This window comes from Apteryx mantelli, chromosome 2 (assembly GCF_036417845.1).
Source record: "Apteryx mantelli isolate bAptMan1 chromosome 2, bAptMan1.hap1, whole genome shotgun sequence".
Classification (NCBI taxonomy): Eukaryota; Metazoa; Chordata; class Aves; order Apterygiformes; family Apterygidae; genus Apteryx; species Apteryx mantelli.
Genome location: NC_089979.1, coordinates 129889800 through 129911688, shown reverse-complemented (window position 1 = coordinate 129911688; position 21889 = coordinate 129889800). Strand labels below are relative to the sequence as shown.

Sequence of the window (21889 nt, the reverse complement as noted above, 5' to 3'; positions counted from 1 at the left end):
GCAAACAGAAGTGCAGCATAATGCACCATGCACCTTTACTGGACTACATAATTGCAAGTTTTGAGGATTTTTGCAATATTTTTCGTTTCGCTGCTAGTCATAAAACACTGTATGGATAAAGACTTCATCTTCAGCACTGTTGACATAACTTACAATAATGTACTTTTATATGTAAAGTCTGCCCTCAAAGCTTTACTTTGAGGTTCTAGTAAGCAGAGCAAAGGAATGAACAAACCTTCCTCATCTATTTGTCTCAAATATTTTGAGTACCAAGTATGTCAAAGTTTAAAGTTTATTCACAGTAGTAAAAGCCAGAATAGTCACTAGGACAACACAAGGCCTGCGCTAAGTCAGCTGGCGTCTTTTTAAAGCCTTCTCCATTTCTTAAATTGTTGAAGTGCCTTTTCTCTTAAGTTTTTCAAAAATATTTTAAGTTCATCCCAAACAGAGTAGGAATAAAGTGAAATGTATCTAGAAGTGAAATACATTCTACAACCTATATGCATCCTAGGTTTTAGAAAAGCAACTTGAGGCTTTTTCTGTTGAAATGCATGTTTCATCTGAAGAAGTCCTAATACTCATTGGGTTTAGTCTGGATCTTCATTTATTTCTCGTTTTTCAGCTAGATTGAAAGTGGCAAACATTACAGTTCATACATTATACTACATCCATCCTGAAATACTGGTCTACCAAGACATATCTGCAAAGAACTACAGACTGTATACCTATTCACTAGCCGATTTGGAAAGAGACATCTGTTCCTTTAAGGCATGCAAAAGATCCTATGAAATACAGTCAAGGGAAGACCCTATTATTTCCTTGTAGCATTCAAGCACCCAATCCCTCTCATGTAAGGGAGAATTTAGCATCTTAGTTTAGCACACAAATACCTAGAAGGAAAAAATATTTCCATTTTGACAGAGAACTCTTGCCTGTGCCAGACAGACTATCATTCTAATGGAGATCCAAGGATACCATCTGGCTGGCTGTCTCATTCCAAGAATGATTCTGTCAGGTGGCAGGGATTGTGAAAACAGCAAGAATGGGTCACAGCACCAAGCAGCTCACTAGGACTTTTCAGTTTAAGAGCCATAAAATAAACAAGAGTCTTAAGCCATATAACAGCAAAATACAACGTTTGCATTTACATGGTATCTTGTCTAAACAATTTTTTTTTTTGAAGAAAGTGTCTTCCTATTTACAGGACACTTGCATTTTGTGTAGGTTCCAAAAGCACAAGTGTGCTCAGGGAACAATACTGTTCCTAAAAGTCAGAGGAAATGGGATTTTTCTTCTTTGTTTACAGGAGAAAAAGATCAGTCAAAGGCAGATCCACAGGAAACTCACTGCTGCTTACTAGTTAGCAATTAACATGGTCCACTCAATTTGATAATTCAACTGATACAAGTCTCCAAGAAGCACTAATTGCACACCTATTTTGGTAATGCCTTCAGGTACAACCACACTAAACAGATGTTTTAACTTCCTGAATGCAACGCAGAACAGAGATTTACCTACTGTTTTTGTGTTATGCTTATAGGGTACTTCAAAAGAACATTAAAAATGCATGTTCTTAGTTATAACTTGTTACTTTTACTGGCATATGCCAAAAAATGTACAATTCCCAGATGGGAATAAAAAAATTAAGTTTCCTACGGGTGAGAAATGGCTAACAAAAACAGCACAACATGATCTAATGGAAGAGAAAATAAATGGCACTCATAAGGACTGGGCTATTCATTTCACTATGATAAGCCTTCTCAGCATGCTTGCTAGAACAATTCATATCTAGCACAGTCATTTCAAGCATACTGAACAATCAACTCACTCACCAGATGGTCTTATTGCTAACACTTGGTCAAATAAACATAAAATATACACTCTATGTAGATATCTTCCTTTTATCTCTTCTTTTGGTGTTGAGACTCTTCAATAAGAACTACTACACAGGCACTTCACGCTTTCTTATAGCTACAGCATAAAGCCTCAAATACATCCCAGGGCAATCAAGCCAACTAGAACATTAAGCCAAAATGAAATCTACATTTGCAAAGAAACAATTACCTTCATCAATAAACTGACATCACAGCTATAACAGCCTGAATAGGCTGTTTAAGTACTTAAAGTTTCAAAGAAAAGGGTCCTGATGTTCAGAAAGAAAATTCTAGACTTTAATACTGATTTTAACTCTGAGATATTAAAAATAATCTATAAAGAATCTGGTAACATAGCAGTTAGCTATATCAAACCAGTAATATCATTAAAACAGTAAAAGAAAAGCATGGTGATTTAATATTATGGCAACACACAATGACAAAGCATCTTTAGTGACATGGAGCCGTCTGTTTGAGCAGAGGAAAGGCTAACAGCTTTGTTTTTTAGGTCAATTTATGCTATTTGAACATGAGTACAATTCTGCATAATGCTGCTCCAAAATCTCTATCCCCACTTTTTCTTCTTTTATTAAAATTACATCCAGACCACTCCTGAGAAGCAGGCCTTGGTTTTTTTAATTCTATATTTTAGAGCTATAATTCCCAAAACATCCACATTCACAGTAACTCAGTTCTCTTTTTGTATTACATTTCACTGACCTCTAGTTCTACTGAGCCAGTCTTTTTCTAGCCATTACTATTGCTAAATCTTCTGGGAAATTTGAAGCAGTACATTTCATTGTATTCAGATTCATACACATCTCCTTCTCTGGAGATATTCAAAACATGCCTGGACATAATCCTGTGCAATGTGCTCTAGGTGACCCTGCTTGAGCAGGGGGGTTGGACTAGATGATCTCCAGAGGTCCCTTCCAACCTCAGCGATTCTGTGATACACAGCCCTCTGGGGAGAGTAAGACTGGGGGGGGAGTAAGAAGAGAAGAGGGAAACAACCCAACATATACACAAGACAACTACAGTTTAATTCTACTCTTTCAAAAATGCAGCTAAGATCTATTACCAAATTAAGTTCGGTACTGCAAATTTGTATTAACTGGAATTATCATATGTCCTAATAAATCTTCAGTAGCATCAGTAAGTCTTTATTATGCTGTATGCCTTTCTCAAGATATCTTAAAATTGACTCTAATGTTACATTAAGAGGTCACTAAAAGGTTAGGAAGCCAAGTCAAAATAAAAATTTATTTTTTAATTTTCAAAATACAAGACTAAAATCTACATAATTATTAAAATATGCTTACAAATATTCTTTGATTAACAGTTTGCATCATGTAACAAAACTAGGCATATTTTAAATGCAGTATTTTCTCACAATTTTAAGATACAGGTATTGCTAAAATTTTTCCAGTAAAAAAAGCACACTCCACTGAGTAGCTGATATAGCTAATTATGTTCTTGCATCTTCTCTTAAGTTATGTATAGGAATTTTAGGATTCTCTTAATTACTCTCCCAAAACTAATAGCAATGCTCAGGACTCCAGGTACATAAATTGTCATTAATGAACATAACTACATTGATTAGGTAGTCTAAAGAGAACCAGGACTTAAAGGGCTTCAGTTGAGTTACAACTTGATGTCTTCTGTTCCACTGATTAAGAGCACAGTTTTAAAATTCTACCTCTTAGGCAAATAACTGCTTCAACTTTTAAGCTACAAGAGGTAAAGTGGTCAAAGTTAGTAACTTGTTAGATATTTAAATTGTGGTTTAAGAGAAACTAAATGTAACATGCAACAAACTGTACCTTAAAGCTCAGAAGAAAATTCACATATATCAAGTAAACCAAGAGTGTTTTTCCCATATAAACTCTTAAAAATTTAAAGATTCCAGTATCAAGGCAGGGGAAGCATGCAAACTAGTAATAGAACATGCAAACTTACAAACTCTTACAACTTTAAACTGCTCAAACAAAAATAACCATCTCGGAACAGGTAAAATATCAACACTAACTTCAACTTGAAGCAACGTTTTGAAAAAGGTTACACAATGATACTACAAATCTTACTAAACTGAACTGCAGTAACATGAAGATAATTAATTTAGGTACTTCAAAGTCTTTGGCATTGTTGATCAAACACTTTTGAGTACTGCTCGGCTTCTTCTGAAGTGATGCACCTTTCTCTCCTGGAAGGGATAGGAGAAAGACGGGAAAAAAGTGTTGCTAGATAATACTCAGAATGAAGCAACTGAAGTTTCATTAAATACTGTATCTTGAGGCATTCTGTACTCTATTCACTCCCCTCCAAAAAATGGTAAATATAGCTTCTGTAGCTCCTGCTTCAGAACACAGGTGCCTCATTCATGTGTCTGTCTTTATAAAAAGAAAAAACCTCACACAAACAAGAAGCAAAGATTTTTTTTTTTAAATATGTTAAAGTCCTAATAAAAAACAATGGAAAGGAGACACCATTCAGAATTCAGAAACTGCAATTCTACCAAGACTGAACACATGCAGCAAAAAACTTCCTGTTGATACTAGCTGTCCAGTTACTGACTTAGTCTATGACTTATTGGCTAAAGTGTAGTCAATTTACACCAAGTATAAATAGCCATCATAACTGGTGAAACAGCTGTCTCAACATTTAAATTCAACATTCTCTGTCTAGACCAGGCCGAAGGAGTAACCTGCTGTCCTTTCAGAAGTTTGTTATTTAGGAATAATTCACCTTCTTATGCTCTAAATACCTAAGAGCAGGTTGCTGCAAGTTTTACGCAGTCTTGTATTAATGCACTTAAATCCATGCCTCACTTTCAGTACTTCTTTCCCGCATTAAGCATCTGGGAGCCAGCCATTGGAACCGTATCTCCCAACAGAGGTTAAACACCATCAACAAAAAACCCACCACCCAACACACAACCACTACACACCCCAAATGAAAGTCCAGATATGAGTACCTTTGTCTTTATACCATCCTGTAACTGAATGTATCCAAGATCAGCTGTGTTCTAGGGATTTAACTTTGCTTTCACTACATACCTTAAAGTAGTCTTCTTGTGATACAAAAGTGTTCCTCAGCCGGTTCTCAGGATTAAACAGGCAGGATACTACTGTTTGTATGCTCCTGTCCACAGACCTCTGAAATACAGTTACACGTGCATCTACAACAATACTGATATTAATTAGCCCACTACTAGCAATGCATCTGTCTCACAGGATTTACTTTACATTGAATATTGCTCTCAACTGTCTTGTTTCCTGAATTTTTTTTTTTTTTAATTCACACACTGGAAATTCATATTCTTACCCTCAGATGTTACTTACAGTATAAAAGTTTTGTTCAGTAGCATGCTAGTTCATTTTTCCGCCATCAGACTATTCCAAAACCAAAGCTTTAGAAAACCAAATTCAAGACGACTACTGACCAACATAGCAATGGCCTTCCACAAAAGAAAGTGGAGATGGGAATAAAATATCTGTTCAGCTATTTCAAGACTCAAAATAAATCTGCATAGAATAGCAGCAGATGCTATCTGGCCTGCCATTTTTTTTACTATCTGCAAATTCCCCTGTAATTCTCAGCAGATTAAATAAAGCCCTGCCAGTCAAAAAACACTGCTGTACTTCATTAAGGAGACCACCAAATTACACGTTGTAGCAGTAACTATAACCTTAATTTCTAGGACACCTGTGGCCACAGGCCCTCTCTACCAAGCCACCTAACACTTGTGTCTGAACTTCTGGGAATAGGATCTATGGTGACAAAAAACATTCAAGTTTTGAAAAAGCATTTACCTTTTGTGGACTGTTACTAGACGACTGTGTAGGCTCTGGAACAGCACATTCTGTCTGTATAAACTCAGGATCTTCACTATAGTGGTAGCTTACTGAAGTATAAACCTGCATAGTTTTTGAAATATTGCAGTCAGCAAGTGAAAGCTAAAGATTATTTATTTCCGCAGGTTCTCCTGCAATCTACACTGGGAAAAAGCTTAAGAGTTGCATAGTCATTGGTCCTCACCTACCCATAAGCCATGCCAGCTTTACCTTTATACTTTAGATAAGATTTTGGAAGTGGAGGAAATACTCCCTCCTATCCTGTTTTTGTTTAAAGAAAGAAGTTGCTTTTCTCTATTTTTTAATTAAGCTCCTTGCCTGCATGAAGCCTCCTTCATATTGCTATAACTACAAGTTTAAACTTTTTCAAGTTGTTAGAAGGTCTAGAAAAGCACAAAGTTTTACATCTTCTTTAAAACTATCCTCCTTCCACTACAGTTTTGTCAACTTACTTAACCTCCAACTACAGTTCTGCTTTTACCTGCTCTTTACAATGCAATGTTGCCATTGGCAGCCTGGTGCAAGGATTTGTTATAACAGCCAAGAGGCTGGTAAAGCAGTTACTATTTATGGGAACATCCTTCCAGATGTTTCCTGACAGGATCAGTGGCTTTACAGCCAATTCTACCAGGATCTCAATGGCATTCTCACTTTTCAGGGGCAAAAATTCTTTTCTGAAAGAAGCCAAATATACCCAGACTTAACAGAACAGTTTTCAGCTGCTCACAGAATCACTCTTGAGGATGTTATTTGTGACAATCACCACAACGTACACTGTAACTGACACTCCCAAAAGCCAGCATTCAACAGTAAAACTGTAATTTTAATCTGATGATGTTGGGAGATATAGAAGCGATGTTAGCAGACAGATTCTTCCTTTCTGAGCACCATTCCTACCCATCAGAAGGTATCATATCTGACACAACTGGGGCATTCCATGAATTAACTCAAACAGTGATTATCTAAAAAGTAAGTATGTAAGCATGAGCAGCAGACAAAAGGTTGAAATTTATCTCCATATGTGGCTGTGCTCTTTTGAGTCTGTAAGGAACAGTACTTAAAGTCATTTGAGAGTTTTAGAAAAGCTGTTTGCTCATATAAACATGTTTTAAAATGTCTAATAAAAGCCATTACACACATGTACTCTAAAAACCTTCGGCTTGCTACCATGTAATTGTTAAGTAATGCAGTGTGGCTGTTTGATGTTCATGGATGTTAGAGTATTTTTCTAGTACGATCAGAGAAGGAGAATTGTCAGATCTGAGTGGAGGCAGCAACATATATGCATGAAATTCCATCCTCATTTTTCCATTTACTTTCTGTACATTCTACAGATGTCTGCTGGGAATTAGCTTGAAAAAGTACTATTCAGAAGAGAATTAGGTATTACAGTTTCTAGATACTTAGTAGAAACTGTACCGAGTAAGCAAAACTGAGCCCAAAGAACACATTAAAAAAAAAATCTAAGTATTTTTATTAAGTACCAATTCTGGTACCGTAAAAGTAGTATAGAATTTCTCTTGTGGATGTCACTTGTGAAGTCAAAAAGCACTGGATTTCTTTAGAAGCCATCAGCACCACCTATAGACTATGGCACCCTGACTAGCTGTTTAAAAAGCGTTGAAAGGAGCCAAAAATCATCACTATTTGCGGAACTAAGTATTTTTGGGATCTTTCCTATTTACAATTTTTCAAAAAAAATTGGAAAAATAAGCAGCAAGATTGTGCGAGTCTCAAAAAAAAACTTAAGATGTGTCCAGCCACCAGTTATTTTTCCTTCAACTTTTCATAAAGAACCAATTCTGTTCCACACTAAAAATCCCAGCATTCTGTGTTCAGAAAGCATATGGGAACACCACAAAGCAGGTAGTTTTGCTCTGCCAGGCAGCTCCTAAAAAAGCACCATGTAAATAGGATATTCTAAACAACTAGCTACTGTCAGCCACTAACAGATCTGTATAGACCAGACTTCCATACAGATCCAGTCAGCACAAACAAGAGTGATTAAGTATCAAGCTGGCAGAATGTTGTGCTTATTGAAAAGCTGAAGCTTTACAAGTTAAAATTTGTGACCTTACCGGAGGCGTAACATAATTTCTTTGCTCCCCAGCAAGCCATTGTGGTTGAACCTTAAACAAGAATTGAACAAGAATCAGCCTTTATTCACTTGTTTCCTACACAGGTAAACAACTATTCTGTAAGAGTCACATTTACATAGGGTATTTTGCAAATCTGTGTTCATCAGTGCTTTACTTGGACATTTAGTTTACAGTCTTTAGTCTACCAAGACAGCTTTTACAAGTATACCTCATATTTAGCACAAGACCACCTTTACCACAAAATTCAAGTACCTCCTCCCTCTTTCTCATTCTAAGAGACAAAATTACTTTTCCAAAGATTAGGAAAATAAAGGCATTCACAGCAGCCACACTGACAAAGCATCTCAAACCTCTAGTTATTTCCAGTAAGTTTCCTTAAAAAAAAGAAAAAAAAAAAAAGAAAAAAAGAAAACAAAAATCCCAACACAGGTCTACCCACACATTTCACTTAGGAATTTGAAAGTCACTTCCCAGTTAAGTGTCTTCTCAGACATTTTTAGAGCTCAAGAGCACATCCCATGATGTTCTGATAAGACTGATCAGCTGTTCTGTTTAAGTAACTAACATCAACTCAACTACTCAAAGTGTACAGAGGCAAAACTCTTTCCAGTAATAAAGTGTTATTGATCCATATACTTTGTATTTTTGCTAACCTGGAAGACATTTTACTATTACAAACTTAAAATAATTCTAAAAAAGTTATGTAGTAGTTTACTATATTGTATTAGAATATAATTGTGTTTTTACTTTTAATTTCTCTCAAGCTGGAGCCGTATGGAAACAATTCAATTAAAGCAAAGAATCACAGAAAAATCAGATTCCATTTAAACCTCTTCATTCCATCTATGTTTAAGTTTCATCAAGTATCACCTGAAAAAATGAAAGCCGAAAACATACCACACACCAAAACCAGTCATTTCTTGTCCTCAGACCTATCAGAACCAGAATTCTAGAACCTTAATCCTCAAATGGTTAGAAATAAGTTATCTTAAATTCATTCATGATCACTTACAAGCAAGCATCCCTGTTTTGCACTCAACCCTCATTTTTGATCCTTAGCCAGCACTGTTCAGTTAACTTTTCCTCTGATCTTCAGAGCAAAGTAAGTTTTCAGCAACTTTATGGTAGTTAAAAAAAATTCACTTAAACATGACCTATTAAGTACAAGATCATTTAAAGATTATTTTAGGTGTATTTAAACAATTAATTGTTGTTCACTTTGCCCTTTATTCCAGATAACTAAAGCTCTTACATTTTTGGGTATCAAATCATCATTTGAACGCCAAGGTGAGAGGCATTTCGCAGGCCCTGATCCACATCCTGGCACAAAATTAGGATAAGCAACCAGGGTAAGTCCCAGACACACACCATTCCTCCACAAACTCATTTCCCTTGCAAATTTTGCAGGTGTACAGGCAGGGAGAGAATCATGGTATGCTTCAATAAGTTAAACTACAGATAATCAAGGAACCAGGATTCAGGCAATACACCTGGGATGCCTGGATGTAAAGTACAAGTTAAATACAATAATCTCCTGAGACAAGTGCTACCTGCTGATAATTCATTTGGTATTATAAAATTCTTACCATTTAAAGGCAAAACCATTTCTAAATGAAATCCCCTAAAACAACAACCAATAGCTAGCTAAATTTTGCCAGTGTTCAATACTTCAACTCACTCATCTAATGAAATGAAACAGATCTGACAGTGTTTAATTCCCTAAAAGGCTTTTGCCAAAGGTCTAGAGTGCTTAGCCACCAAATCACCTTTTTGTTTTAACCTAAGCAATTATGTACCTGATAGTTGTAAGCTGGCTGATATCCTACAGGAACTTGTTGCTGTATCAATAAAGCTGGAGAACTGTATGGATATGTCTGTAAAATAAAGCATTTCTTTAATGCAAGTTTGAGGAAAGATTAAAAAACCTCTTTGTAGAGGCATTTAGAAAGCAAGGAAAATTTTAGAAATGTAGTCATTAAATTCTGGAAAGAAGCTATTCTGGAACTGGAAAGGCTGTAAGGTTTTCTGTATTTCTGATGGGCCTTCAGCACTTCATATTAGAAAAAGAAATCTGCAAGAAGGGAGATTCTAACACATTACACACCTAAAAATCCTGCATATGTATGTAGCTGATCTTAAGTCACTTCAGAAATATGACTTTTCCAGTAAATTTTAAAATACACCTAAACTAGACCAACTACTACAAAATAATGGACTACATCCTAAAGATCAGTTTCACAGAGCCAAAGGTAAGTGTTAGAATTTAGAGAATTTCCTAGCATTTCTTTACTGCAGATATTTTGACAAAACATTAACCTAGAACCCTGTCAGCTGCTTTAGGGAATAAAGGCACATTCAAGCACTCAAGGGAATTACTTCCTCCCTAACTATTTCCCCCCCACCCCTAGCTTACAGGATCAGCAAAAGTGCTACTAGCAAGCTCCCTGCTTCAGGGAAGAGTATTTTCCTGAATCACTGCAGTTTGCTTACCTACAACTGCTACAGAGAATATACAAGAGAATCATCTTGCAATTGATGCTACCCCTTTATATCACCAGATCATACAGGCTTGGCATGGGGGGGGGAAAAAAAAAAAAAAAGACCATAATCTAGAGAACCTCCTACATACATTCAGAGTACATAACCCATAAGTAGTCCAGGAGTACAAGTAGTCCAGGAGTATTATGCCAATACCTGAATAAAAGTCATCTTAAGTATCAATAAAGTAACGTCCTGTAGACATACATCCTGTATTGCTAACAGCCTTAACAACAGCCGTAACATAGTGCTTCTACAAAGATACAAGAATGCAGAAACAAGAATCTGTTTGACTAGTGGAAAAAAGATTACCACAGCCAGCTTCTGGTTCCACAGTTGTTAAAAAACAAAACCCACAAAGCTACATTTTAAAGTTTGTGGCTTACTGTGAGGCAAGGCAGCATTACTGTAAATACCTGGATGCATTTGATGTGTGAAGGGCATCTGTAAAGACTGATCATACCATTTAAGAACTGTTATATGACTAAATCCTAGCTTTATCTTCCAACAGTTTTCCCATTCTCAAAATGAATGAGAAGTGTGCAATTTTACTGTGTTTTGTTTTTATAACAAGATCACATTATTCAATAAGTTTGTTTTTCAAGGTTACTGGCATTCCTGTAAAGCATTTAAGTGGTTTGAAGTCAGAAGCAGTAATCTTTATTGGGAGGGTATTAGGAAAGTGAGCAGGTAGGATAAAAATAGAATCCCAAAACATATTCTGCAAGCTGTATGTGCCTGCACTTCTGATTCACAAATCAGTGGCATGAACAGCCTTACCTGAACATACTGAGTTACTGGGCTCATCACAGCTGGAGGCTGCACATATGTCTCTGCATTTTGATTACTCCACACACTATGAAACTGTGGTGCAGGAGGATTAAAAACCAAAGGTCTGGGGTGCATATAAGAACCTTGTTTAAGGCAAAGAAAAAAGTATTAAGAGACCTTTTTTTAATAAAGTGTTTTATCAGTAATTCAAATCCACATTATATATAAAGAAGCTTTTAAATATTTTAAGTTATGTTTTTGACTCAATTTATCAATTACACTGCATTTGCAGACAACATGCTAGGGACTGTGCTGCCAACTTGGGTTGGTTTTTACAAAAAAACCTCTGCAACACCATACAAGCAGTGAGGTCAAAACTCGGGACTTAGCTTTAATTGTAATATACATCTTACATCAGATAAAGTGACTTGAAGGATGTTGATGTAAAATTAAAGACAAAGCAATAAATTTGTAATCCAAGTTTGTAAGTACTTACACAAGTTTTGCTGCTTTCTAATTGCTGGCCCCAGTTTCAGCTTTTTGCCATGAAAGTTGATTTGTGACTGAAAGACAAGTCGTTCTGTAAGGTGTGGAATCAGTGAGGTGGGTGGCTTGTTCACTTGATTTTAGAGAGATCTGTACTCTACTTCTAGACCACAATTATTTCCAACCCAGGCTCTACTGCAATAGCCTCCGTTCTCCTCTCCTCCCCCACCTTCCTCAACACCTTACACCTTTTATCTTTAACTTCCTGCAATGCTTTCAGCACACCCATTTGCCTACTCACTGAGTGACCTAACAAGCTATTATATATCCTTCTCCTTAAGGGTAACATGCACTACAACTAGTTTGAAGCCACATATTAGTGACAGTCAGCCTTACCTTTATTCTGTTTTAAGCACACAGGTTTTATTATCCTTGCCTCAGTAGAGTTACTGAGGCTGTAGAGTGACTGCAAAGTCTAGTGTCCCTCAAAACCTAGTTTACAAGACCACTCACCTTCCCTTCCACACAATTCTTAATCAAGAAACACCAAAACTGAAACATGAAGATCACATGAACCTAATACCAGGAGAGTACTGGAAGCATTTGGAGGGTGTTGGAAGAGTATTATACCAGGAAGGCAGGATTTCAGACTTTCAAGGATCAATGACTGAGCAGTGTTTTGCCAGTGTAGTATCTGGGGACATCACAGAAAAAGAATTTCAAGCAACTGCCCTGCAGAAATTGAATTTTGTATTTTTCAGGCAGATTGCCTATGTACCATAAGGGAGTTTTCTGAGGCACAGACTCCAGAGAGGGAAATATTTCAAACCATATTTTTTACAGTTATTGGGCTCAAGTTTGGGAGAAGGGAAGACAAAGCTTTGTCAGCGGTTTGTGACCTGCTAATATCTATCAGAACCAAATAACATCAGAATTCTAGCTTGCAAATGTTAGTATTTAAAATGGTATTTCTTTGATACTGAACTCCAAGAACAAAATGGTTGAACAGTTCTACCCTTTTATCTCCCATGCGAACTACAAAGAAACCATACAACATTAACAGTTGCATCTCATAAGCAAGGAGGCCTAGAAGCTACTCGCACACAAGGTAATGTCTAAATGCATGAATACTTTGAGAGAAACATTCATACTTCCAACTTCTGGAAGGGACTGAAGTAAAACACTAATGCTGTGTTTTCTGTATTACTCTGTTACGCTTAAAAATAACACTGACAGGTCTATGTATCTGCCATAAACACAAGAGCTCTATGATGATCATCCAATACAGAAAGAAATGAGAAATGGCTAAAAACCTTGAGACTTTCAAAGTACAAAGGAATGAGAATGACCCAAGACCACAACATGAGACTTTCAAACATGCCAAGGTTAGAAGCATATTCATCGTGCTTCTGACTTAAGTAAACACACAGAGTCTACCACAACACTAGCAGTGATTTTAGCAAACTTAGTTCTTGGGCAGTCTTGGTCTTTCCTTGTTTACTCTACTATATTGCATGTGGCTCAGTTTCCTCTGAATGTACCTCCAGCCTTCATAGCTGGACTTCTTCAGATAATTTAGAGATAAATAGCTTACTTCTACTATTTTTTGAACATCCACATTGTCCAGGAAGGATACAAAACCATACCTGAAAAGAAAAAAAACAGATTACTCTAACCAGATTTTGATTTGCTTGTTTAGCTGCTAACTTATTTTGAACAAGACCAGTTAACAGCATTAACTACGGGCCAAGAGTATTACTGTGTGCCTGAAGTACTAAGTCAGACATTAATTTATAAATCTAAAGAAAGATCAACACGAACAGTATTTACTGCTAACTAGCAGCATATCCTTTTGGGTCTGACAAAAAGGAATCAGACACCTGATTCTACAATAATATGAAGTGGATTTAAGGCTTTTTATTCCATGTCAGCTACTCAAATGAACACTACAGTTGATATTAGTAACATCAGAATGTCAAAAACGTTATAAATATATCCCCCAGAGGTCAAACCTCCTTCTCAAAGCAGGGCTAACTTCAAAGCTGGAAAAGCTCACCCAGAGGTTGTGGACAGAATTCAACTGAATAATGCCCTAAGCAACCTCATGTAAGTGCTTAACCACTGTCAGTTCAGATTTTTTTTCCTATATATCAAATGGGAATTTCACTTGCTGCAACTTGTAACTGCTGTCTCTGGTTTCACGCTTCATCTTAAAGTTTGGCAGTCTTCTCAATAACCCAAACCTGGGTGTCAGAAGAGCACAGTCAATTGCCCTGAATACTCCCTTCACCTCTCTTAATCATTCTAGCATTACTAAACTGAACTCTCTCCAGATTGTTATGCAACTATCCTGGCTATTAAAAAGTCAGCATTTCATCCTATGCAAGATCTGTCCACACAAGCATCACAAGTTTCAAGCTTTGTTTCCACCAGTTAAGTGACAACAACCCTATTTTCCCTGAAGAGATGTACTAAAATCAGACCATTCTTTATTAGAAGATTATACAGATTTAGGCTCAGTCTAGGCTCAGAAGTTTCACAACTCTTATTCATTACTACAGAAAACTACAGCTGCTGCTAAGAAGGCTTAAGTATTTCAACTGTCTTGCTGAGTAGCTGCTCATCATATCACCTATGACAGAATTATATCCACACAAGCAGCAACTTAAAGCAAATATTTATGTTCTACTCACCCTTTGGAAACACCGGTTCTATCAGTGATAATTTTCACCTCTTTCACAGTACCATACCGTGCAAAGAAACTTCGAATTTCTGTTTCGTTCATCTAAAAGAAACAAAGTCTTAAACCCCTTCAAACACATATTCAACTACTGAGTTGATTTAAAACAGCAAGAACCATTTTTTTTAAACCCATCTCCTACTGCAGCAAGAGCCAAAGTTGCTCACCTGTTCCAAAATTCTCTCATGAAACCAAAATACCATAACACTAGTAATGACAGACAAAAAACCCTCAAATCCATTCCAGAAATGAAATTCTCATTTCCTTCCCACTGAAGTGCACATGTATCTTAAAGAATTAAGTATATATAAATACCCTTATATCAATTCCACCAACAAAGACTGTATTTGGCATGATTTTTCCTTCTGGTAAAACATATCCTTGACTGGTTGCTGACAAATGGGTATTATCCTCCCGAGAGATGCTTGCGCACTGGGCCTCCGCATCTGCAGACTAAAAAATTTAAACAGAAATATTTCAGTCAAATTGCAGTATATTAAGATACCTGAAAGTCTACCTCTTCATATAGATATATTTATAGAGACACACACAGAAAAATGAATGAGGCAACAGATATCAACATGCATTGCATATACAAAAGAACAAAAGAATATTAATATTACTGAGTAACTAAAGCTACGTAATTTGCACATCCAAACTTCACATACTCCTTTTTGTTCCTAAAGCTTTATGTTACAGCCCTTAAGTTATGGATTCATTCAGTGCAGGGCACAGATGATACTCCCAAAGAAAACAGTAATTTTGTTCAGAACAAACCACATGCAATCCTATTTGTCACAAGACTATATTCTGCATACAGTTTAATGTGTGTTTTACAAAGGTATTTGGAAGAACTAAACCACCACAGGAGTATCAAGGGCACCCTGAACTCCAGTCCCTGCCCTCCTCTACTCTCCTAAATGAATGCTTCTAGCCATTAGCCATGCTTTGCCTGGCTGTTAACGACACAGAACAATTAATCTGACCACTTCAGGGGTACTCATTCCTCTATATTAATGCACTTTAAAAACATTAATAAGCTTCTCCTTACAACTCAAGTAGTGAGTCATTACCCTTATTTTAAATACTCAGAACTTCAACTATTTAGTCAAAACCATCCAATACTTTTAACCCTAATAATTCACAATGGCTAGCACCCAATTTTTCTAATGTAACAATTTACATGTTTAATTTGCAGCTCCTATTTAAACAACTGCAGCTGTGAGTGATCAGTACTCATTCAAACTGCACATCCACTAAAGGAATGAGAAAATAAACAGCACCAAATAGTACATGTGACAGATGACGTGCCCAAACATTACACAAAGACAGAACTAGAATTCAGCCCTCCAAGTATGATGCGTGACTGAACCGAATTAACACCACACCTTCTCTAAAAGGAGGAAGGCTTGCCCCATCTCTTTTCTTGCTCCTCTGTTTAACATCTAGCGCTTGTCATTCAAATTAAGATGGCTCAACCCAATTTGATAGAAAAATTAACACAAAGTGACTAGTTTTTGACCAGACTAGTATTCTGGTATTTTAGACAGCTGAATCAGTTTTCTGTGTTATCAGGCAAGCACCAGATCTACCTCAGCATCTGTGAACACAGGAGAGGAGATGAAAATGGAAGATGCTCAGCTGCTTCTTTTGAGAGCGGTAAGCCATCAACTCAGTTCAAATCCATCTCATAAAACTGTATGTTAAGACAGCATTCAGTTCCCTCAGAACACAGATACCCTTCTTGCCTACATTCCATTTATCTCAGACTGTACTTCCTACTGCAAACTGTAAACACTACCAAGTCATTTCATTCCCTTTATTTTCTTAAAGCTCATCCCAATGAAGTTGGGAACTACAGCTTCCACTGTTGCACAGCAGTAAAGCTGGAATAACAGAACAGTGAAGTCAGAAACAGGAAAAGGGCAATTCTCGCCCTTCCTTCCCATCATACCAGGACAGCTCTTTATACCACTGCACAAGGAACTGGATTCCACATCTTGTAAGAGAAAAATTTTGTGGGAATAGTTTTCAGACACATCCTTTTCTGATCCAAGTTCATTCTGCAGTTAAGTAAACACTTGTGCTAGCATAACAATGCAATTCAAGGGCAAGAATGAAGCAAAAGGAGAGTGTAAGACTGCATCTTTGGCAGCAACCTCAGCTAAAGAGCATTGGAACTGAAGGCCGACACTGCAACTCCACAAGCAACCTTAAGCTGACCCAACCGCTGGCTTCTACAGTTCTACTTCTTTCTTTGCACTACATCCAGTGCTGTTCCAGGTCTATTCTGAGTCTGCTGCAGTGAACTGGGCTGAAAGAAAAGCATTCACTTTGCTCTGCAAGTTCACAGGCAGCCTTCAGCAGGAAACAGCTCACAGCAAAGGCACCCACAAGTGCCAGAATCCCTACAAGAAAGGGGGTAGATACACAGATAAGTCTGGTAGGCAGATAATGAATGGCTCTGGCTGCCATGAAGTGCTACTTTAGTTTCTCAAACTAATGATGCAGAACACTGAACTTTTAACAAAAATACCTATACTTTTAGATATTTACTATGCACATGGATTAAAGTGTAAAAAGGTTACTTTGACATTCTGACAAATTATTCAACCTCAAAAATTAGCTTTGTTAATATATGCATTTCTCATAACTTAAAAAAGGAGCCATTGATGAAAAACACACAACTCAAAAGAGTCTTATAGCACAAAGACAGGAAACAGTCTCCCCTTTTCAAAGTTACTTTTCAAGTCTCCAGCATGACAATGCAAAACTTTTGCCAAGTCAAACAAAGCACTGCTCCATCTAAAAATATGAAGTTATTTTACCAGCATAATGTAAGCCTCATTGTTATCTTACTTCATAATGTAGCCTTATGTACGAGATTATACTTCTATACACACCATGGCCAAGTAACTCACACTCCTGGCTGAAACTCCGAAGTCTAAGCCACGTCTGGTTTTCATAATTTGAAAAATCCTTGAAATGAACTAGCCACCCTGAAGTAACAGCATCAGCTGAAGTCAGTTAAGCATTCAGAAATATTATCCTAAATGGAGATGATTTGTCTATCCAGCTCATGAAGTTTCTTTGAGATCCAATTTCTAGATGTCAAGAGATTCAGGGCTCAAAGTTTTTCAACCTACTGAAGCTAACATTAGACTCTTCCTGTCTTTGACCACAAGGGAAGTTTAATCACAGTTTGCTCTCTGCATTGTTCCATAAAGTATAAAGTTTGACTTGTTGCCAGGAAACTGGATTAACCTCTTGATTAGAGTAGTAATGCAGCTAGTTAGACACTGGGGGGGAATATCTAGCTACTGAAGTGGGTTACAAACATCACTATTATACATGTTTGGAGGAGTAAAGCCTTCACTGCTCTGTTGGCCACACAAGCAGGAGTTCCCGATTTCTCTGCCTGCCCTCACACATTTTGTTTAGAATAAATAGGAACTATTAAACATCTATTTAAACTCCTGAGCTCTGTCCTTGCTGTGCTGACTTTCTGTCATCAGTTACCATGACAGCATACAGGGCTCTGTACAAGGAGAACAATGTAGTCTATACATTAGGCAGCAGATGGAGCTGTCAGTCAAGCACTCCAATACTTAAAAACTAATGCTTGTGCTTTCTAAAGCTTAACTTTTAAGGACATCACCAATACTTTGTTATTGTTGAAGTGCCTGGGTTACAGTAGTAAATTCTATTTTCAAATAGAAGCCTGGAAAAAAGCAAACACCCCTTGAGATTAACACTGCAAAAATACAAAAAGATTTTTAGCTAACTACTTCTGACTAGTGAGAGCTTTGCTAGGCTGCTATTCAGTTCAGCAATTACCTGAAAGTCCAGAATAAGGCTGTCTTGTGACAGACAACTAAATATACATTTACCTAGTTTCTGCAACTGCACAGCATTTCAAATTTAACAGTCCTATACTGACCTAAGTGAAAACAGTCAAGACAACAGTTAAATAGAAAATATTGTTTAATTATATATTTTTAATCAGCAATAAGCCATCAATATGAAAACGGTCAAGTTAAATGAATCATTCTAAGTTGTTCTTTTCCTACACTGCCGTAGAGACAGAACTGCAGATTTAATACGTATGTCTCAACTTCACAACCTGATGGCAACAAGTGCTTTAAAATCGCCACTCCAGGTTTGCTTCTACTGTACAGGCTGAGTTCTGCACAGGCACCCTGATGCAGCAGAGCTTACAGAAAAGGCAGTCCAACGGGAGTTCTCCTTTCACCACTGTCTTGCTCGGCAGGTATTTATCGCCAACAAATAATTCACCACCTTCCGCTAAACCCTGAAATTACGGGGCGATCAGGTGACGGCGGGCTATTCCCCAAAACCCGGCAACGAGTTACACAAACACCGCACGAAGAAGCATCATCAACTTGCATGCTGAAAGCGAGCTCAGGCAGCAGCTCCCACCGCACAAGCCACAGACGACGACAAGCCGCTTTCTGGAGTGGGGGGGAACCCGGGGACCGCAACGCCACAGCGCGGCGGCGCCGCCACCAACGGTCGCACCGCCGCCAACGGTCGCGCCGCGGACGCTCAACCGCCAGGGCGGCGGCCCCGGCGCGGCGGGCTTCGCGCCTCGCCCGCGCGGCTCCGGCGAGGAGCCGGGGAGGAGGGTTTCAGGCTGCTGGAGGGATTTCAGGGGCGGGGGAAGGGAAGAAGGGCCGCCGCCCCGCTCGACACAAACCGATCTAGTTGGAAAGCCCCGAAGCCCGCGGGGAGGGGCCCCGCCAGGCCCTCAGGGGAGCGAGGAGGCGGGGAAAGGACGCGCGGGCGGCACAGCAGGGGCGGGCCAGCGCCCTGCGCAGCCGAGCGTGGGGCCCGCCCGGCCCCAGCCCCGGCCCCGGCCCGCCGGGGCGCGCAGGGCGGACGGGCCCCGCGGCGCCGCGCGGCCACAAAATGGCGGCCCGTGGTGCGAGGCGCAGGCGCTCCCCGCCGCGAAGCCCTCACCACACCCCGGCGCCGACGGGCGACTGTGACACTTCGTCCACCACAAGCCGCGGCTCTTAGGGCTTTCTGCTCCCCCGGTTTCCGAGTCCACCGTCTTAAAGATTTAAACCTCTCAGAGAATCAGAAGTGCCAAGGACCGCCAGGGACCCAGCGCTGGCAGCGCAGTGCCCCTCACTGCGTTACACCACCGCGCCTGCGGGACTCCTGCCCTAACACCAAGGGCTGGCGCTCAACTCTCATCTCCACCGCCGCAGCAGGGCCCCAAACAGGCCTCCACAGCCCCCAGCAACGCCCCGGCACCCCAGCTCACCCCCTTCACTCCGCTCCCCACCTGGCCTGCCATGGCTCTCCTTCCCCCCCGCGCACTCACCATCATTCACCAAAGATGAGGCAGCGCCCGCACACTTAAAACCAAACGAGATCTTTTTAAAAAGAAAAAAGAAAAAACACGAAATTTTCTGAGAAAGCAAACACCGGTCAGTCCCCTTTTCTTTCTTTCTTTTTTTTTTTTTTCTTTCTTACGGGGGGGAGAAAAAGGCAGCCTCTTTCGGCTACCGCTCTTCTCCCTAAATAGCTCGCGGGGGAAGGGGCGGGGAAACGCCCCACCCCGCGCCTTCGCCGGCCGGCGGCGGCGCGCTGGAGCCGGCCCGCCCCAGCGGCCCAAGCGCCGGTTGCGGAGCTCGTTTTTTTCCCCTTCTGCCTTTAATGGGTCAGTACTAGCATCGTTTTTGTTTTAGGAGAGTTTCTGTAGACAAGGGGCGAAGCGTACCGCGCGTAGCTTTTGGGCGGAATTGTTATTTGCGGCCCGTTGTTGAGCGGGGTTGAGTTGGTGGTGCTGAGCCTGCCTGGTAGCAGCACGGTTTCGTTAGTTAAAGAACTGTCCTTTACGTGGTTTGTTGAAGTTTAAGAGTAGTGTATTGTTGAAAAGGCTTCTACTTGAGTTGCTCGCTTTGAGACAAAAGCTGAAGCTCTTAAGCTGTTTTCATGATCCAATGTAACATGCAAGTACGCGTACGCAAGAGCAGTCTGTTCCTATTACCTCTTACTGCACGCGCTGAAAACCAGGGCTGGAGCCGCTGGCTTCCCACTGGTCTCTTACAGCCCTTCTACAAGAAAAGGTCTCTAAAGGCCTTCTGTTTCTACAGTATTAAAATGCTTCCAGTGGTTTGGAAATACTCATTTGTACCTATCACTGGTTTCATCTGTTTAGTACAGATGCAGATTTTAGAAAGCTTCACGAACAAGGAAACTTCCAGAAGTCTCACCAAAATACACCCTGCCTTTGACTGGACCAAGTAAGATTTTTCAAATGACAGTCATAGGAATGACATTCATTGAAGAGGAAAAAAAAAATACAAAGTTTGACTGGTCAACTGAAGTGTGCATAACAAGCAGGCTTTTTTTTCATATGAAAAGAGAAATATTCCTCTTTAATTTTTTTTTATGCCAGAGTTGTTTTTTAAACAATGTACCACATGTTCACTTTTTCAGATACTGCTGCTAATAATCATTCTCAAAACTAGACTACTTCATTAGATATATTTGGACCAAGAGTTGTTTTAGGTAATGGTAATAATAAAGTCCTGATCACAAAAGATGTATGTTAATTATAGGAGGAATTTTGTTGAAGCCAATGGGATCAGTGTGTATCTGAAGCATGTATGGCTTTAATGAAGGCTTTCATGCAACTGATGATCATTTACTTAGTTACAAGAGATGCTCCGCAATACTGTATAAAATCTGTTCCATTTCTATTTGAAGCGAGATGAAAATGCAGCCCAACAATGAAGGGAAAATATCATGTAGCATCCATTTTCAAAGAAATGTATTAATATTTTATATTAATAGTGGCAATAGGTTAATAGTATTATTTCTTAAGTGCAAAAGGAGTAATTCTGATGTTAATAGCTCCTGAAACTACAACTAGTCTTAATACTCTAAAACAGAACAGAAACCGGGTGGTGGCGTTTTGTTGTTCTTGGGGATTTTTTTTTTTAACTTTCTTTATTCCTCTTTCATAGCCTTAACTAAAAGTACTCTGAAGGAGCAGTTACCTCCTGTTTGCTGCTAAATGGAAGATAACAATTCTGAAAATGATGCCACAAACACTGCCTAAAGAGAAAGAATTTTCTGTCTTTTATCGCAGAAATGGTGAGTATTGTCATCTTGCAGCATAACTGGTATGATTCCAATGCAAAAGCAAAGTGATGCAGTCACCACAAAAAACAGGCATCATCGAGGCATTATAGATACCGGTTTTGTGAAGATATCCTTCTCAGCTTCTGTGGATGGGTTGGATCAGACTGTTTCTCCTTAACTCTGTTGATGTTGTAAAATTGAAGCATGTCTGTTGCTTAGAACAGAGAAGTGATAATTAGTTATTTTCTGCTGCCTGTGCAGAAACCTAAATATTGGAGGATGGGTGGAGGGGAATGATTGTATTGGTTTATTTATGCTGGTACTAGAAGGGTTATTGCTCAGTAGCTTTATTTGTTAAATGCAGTAAGTAGCAGAAGAATAAATGGATTTTATAGATTGCTATACTAT

At 39.0% G+C, this 21889-nt stretch overlaps 1 protein-coding gene across 1 annotated transcript; it reads right to left on the bottom strand.

The window, feature by feature from the left end:
* Positions 1-3999: 3999 nt before the first annotated feature.
* DAZL (deleted in azoospermia like) lies at positions 4000-18771 on the bottom strand. Its single transcript, XM_013941514.1, has 11 exons — positions 18685-18771; positions 14678-14815; positions 14316-14407; positions 13217-13268; positions 11633-11699; positions 11146-11279; positions 9624-9701; positions 7807-7857; positions 5687-5791; positions 4931-5029; positions 4000-4077 (listed from the first exon to the last, which is right to left on the bottom strand). The coding sequence occupies exons 1-11, from the start codon at positions 18769-18771 to the stop codon at positions 4024-4026; spliced, it is 957 nt and encodes a 318-aa protein (XP_013796968.1). The 3' UTR covers positions 4000-4023.
* Between the last annotated feature and the right edge of the window lie 3118 nt (positions 18772-21889).

Bases quoted from the DNA above. Each gene is read 5' to 3' on its own strand.
- DAZL (XM_013941514.1), bottom strand. From the start codon at position 18,771: ATGCAAGTTGATGATGCTTCTTCGTGCGGTGTTTGTGTAACTCGTTGC. The intron at 14,816-18,684 runs GTAATTTCAGGG...TAAATTTTTTAG, and splicing joins CGCCGTCACCTGATCGCCCC to TCTGCAGATGCGGAGGCCCA. The intron at 13,269-14,315 runs GTGAGTAGAACA...TTTTCTTTTCAG, and splicing joins AGAACCGGTGTTTCCAAAGG to GTATGGTTTTGTATCCTTCC.